Here is a 2,211-nt window from a genome sequence, read left to right as displayed (position 1 = left end):
TTTGCATTTGGAGATCTGGAGAATAAAAAAAAATAGAGAATTATTGGGAATTTGGGATGCCACAATCTTAATTGAATCTCAGCATTAAACATGTTATTTAGTTCACTATAGGTCTTTAATGATCAAATTTAGAATTTCTCTTCTGCAAAACCATCAGGGAGTGGTTCTAACGAGGACCACTAAGTTGAGGACTTCTTCGTTTCACACTTTTTACGATCGCATATTCACATCTCGACCGTCTAATTTGTAGATATATATGAGTAGATCATCTTTACAAATTTTCATCCAAATTGAAAATCGTTAAGGCATTCAAAAATGTGATTTACCAATTATAAACTTGAACGGCTCATGTTTAATAGATTTAGATCGTCCATTGATTTGATTTAATTCTATCTTAACGATCACCGATTTAGCTGAAAATTTGTATAAGTGATATACTTGTATATATAAACCTAAAAACTGAACGGTTTAGATGGAAAAATGTGATCGAAATGTGGGTGTAATAAACTATTAATGAGAAAGTCTTTAACTAGTCCTCAACTTAGTGGTCATCTCTACAAATTTTGATCCAAATTGAAAATCGTGGAGGCATTCAAAAATGTGATTTACCAATTATAAACTTAAACGGCTTATGTTTGACAGATTTGGATCGTCCATTGATTTGATTTAGTTTAATCTTAACGATCACCGATTTGGCTGAAAATTTGTATAAGTGATATACTTGTATAGACCTAAAAACTGAACAGTTTAGATGGAATAATGTGATCGGAATGTGGGTGTAATAAATGATTAATAAGAAAGTCTTTAACTAGTCCTCAACTTAGTGATCCTCATTAGAACCCCTCCCAAAACCACCAAGTGTTTAATGAACTTCTTTTGAAAGAGAAAAATGCAGCCATTGAAGATTTTCAGAGTCCGGACTCTTGAACAGTATATATGAGAGAGAGAGAGAGAGAGAGAGAGTTTTGGTGGAAGAGAGAGATGGTGGGGACTGATAAGTATAGGGTAGTTTGGTCAATACTGCATAAAAAGAGTGTGGAATGTAAAAAATGTAGTACAAATTTCAGCTCCCTTAACAATATACCAAGGATGGAAGCCCTTCTAGTGAGGACCTTTAAGTTAAGGACTTGGTGAGGACTTTTCGGCTTATCCCACCTTTCGATCTTATATCCATATCTTGACCGTTCAGTTTATAGGTATTTATGAGTGGATCATTTCTTCAAATTTTCAGCTATATTGAAAATTATTAAGGCATTCATAAGTGTGATTTATCAATTATGAACTTGAACGGTTCATATTTGACAGATTTGGTTCGTCCATTAATTTGATATAGTTTGTTATCTTAACGAACACTAATTTGGGTGAAAATTTGTGGAAATGATCTACTCATATAAACCTAAAAACTGAACGGATGAGATGTCAAAATGTGATCGAAAATTGGGTCTTTTAAACCATAAACCGAAAAGTCCTCACCAAGTCCTCAACTTAAGGGTTCTCACTAGAAGGGTTACCAAGGATATCAATCTTAAGACAAAACAAAAAATTGGGTCAGGCAAGAAATCTTTTCAATTAAACAAAAAACGTTTTTGATGTCATGTGCAAAATAGTGTGTTTAGGGGCCCTATAATGAAATTGGTTCAGTCTAATAGTTGGGTTAATTCTTAGTTTTCGGCGTTGATTTGTTGTACCATATGAGAGATACATGTTTATTTTCAAAAATAATATATATATATATATATATATATATATATATATATATACACACACAAAGCTGATCAGGTGCGGAAGTCCACACCAAGTTTGGTGCGGACGTCTACACCTGATCAGATCTGTATATGTATATATATATATATATATACACGGACATGATCAGAAGAGGACGTCCGCAAACCCGTAAAAGTGCGGACGTCCTTGCTTTTGCAGCGATCGCGTCGGCAATGACCCTTCTCTTCCTGGACGGACACCAGACCTCGATCGTGAGCTTCCTCTTGCCGGCGGACTCACCGAATACCAGCTTGCAGCCGAGATTGATATTGTCTGAAGTTTTGGGTGGAGGTTGCTGCCTAGACCTTCAACTCCGATCTCCATGGCCTTCATCTTCATGTTAAACAGGTCCGGGATGCCTCTGGTGTCCGTTCGGCAAGAGAAGGGACGTCGCCGGCGCTTGATTGCTGCAAAAGCAGGGACGTCCGCACTTTTACGGGTTTGCGG

The 2,211-nt window shown here is 36.5% G+C and overlaps 1 protein-coding gene across 1 annotated transcript in view; it reads right to left on the bottom strand.

Moving 5' to 3' along the window:
* LOC101298196 (40S ribosomal protein S15-like) overlaps window positions 1-2,103 on the bottom strand; it is a 9,265-nt gene extending 7,162 nt beyond the window's left edge. Inside the window, exon 1 of the mRNA XM_004292043.1 lies at window positions 2,005-2,103. Within this exon, the coding sequence (XP_004292091.1) occupies window positions 2,005-2,103 (99 nt within the window). The remainder of the gene's footprint in view (window positions 1-2,004) is intronic.
* Between the last annotated feature and the right edge of the window lie 108 nt (window positions 2,104-2,211).

Source organism: Fragaria vesca, linkage group LG2 (assembly GCF_000184155.1).
Source record: "Fragaria vesca subsp. vesca linkage group LG2, FraVesHawaii_1.0, whole genome shotgun sequence".
Lineage (NCBI taxonomy): Eukaryota > Viridiplantae > Streptophyta > Magnoliopsida > Rosales > Rosaceae > Fragaria > Fragaria vesca.
The sequence above is the reverse complement of the archived record's forward strand: the minus strand, read 5'-3'. Positions and strand labels throughout refer to the sequence as shown.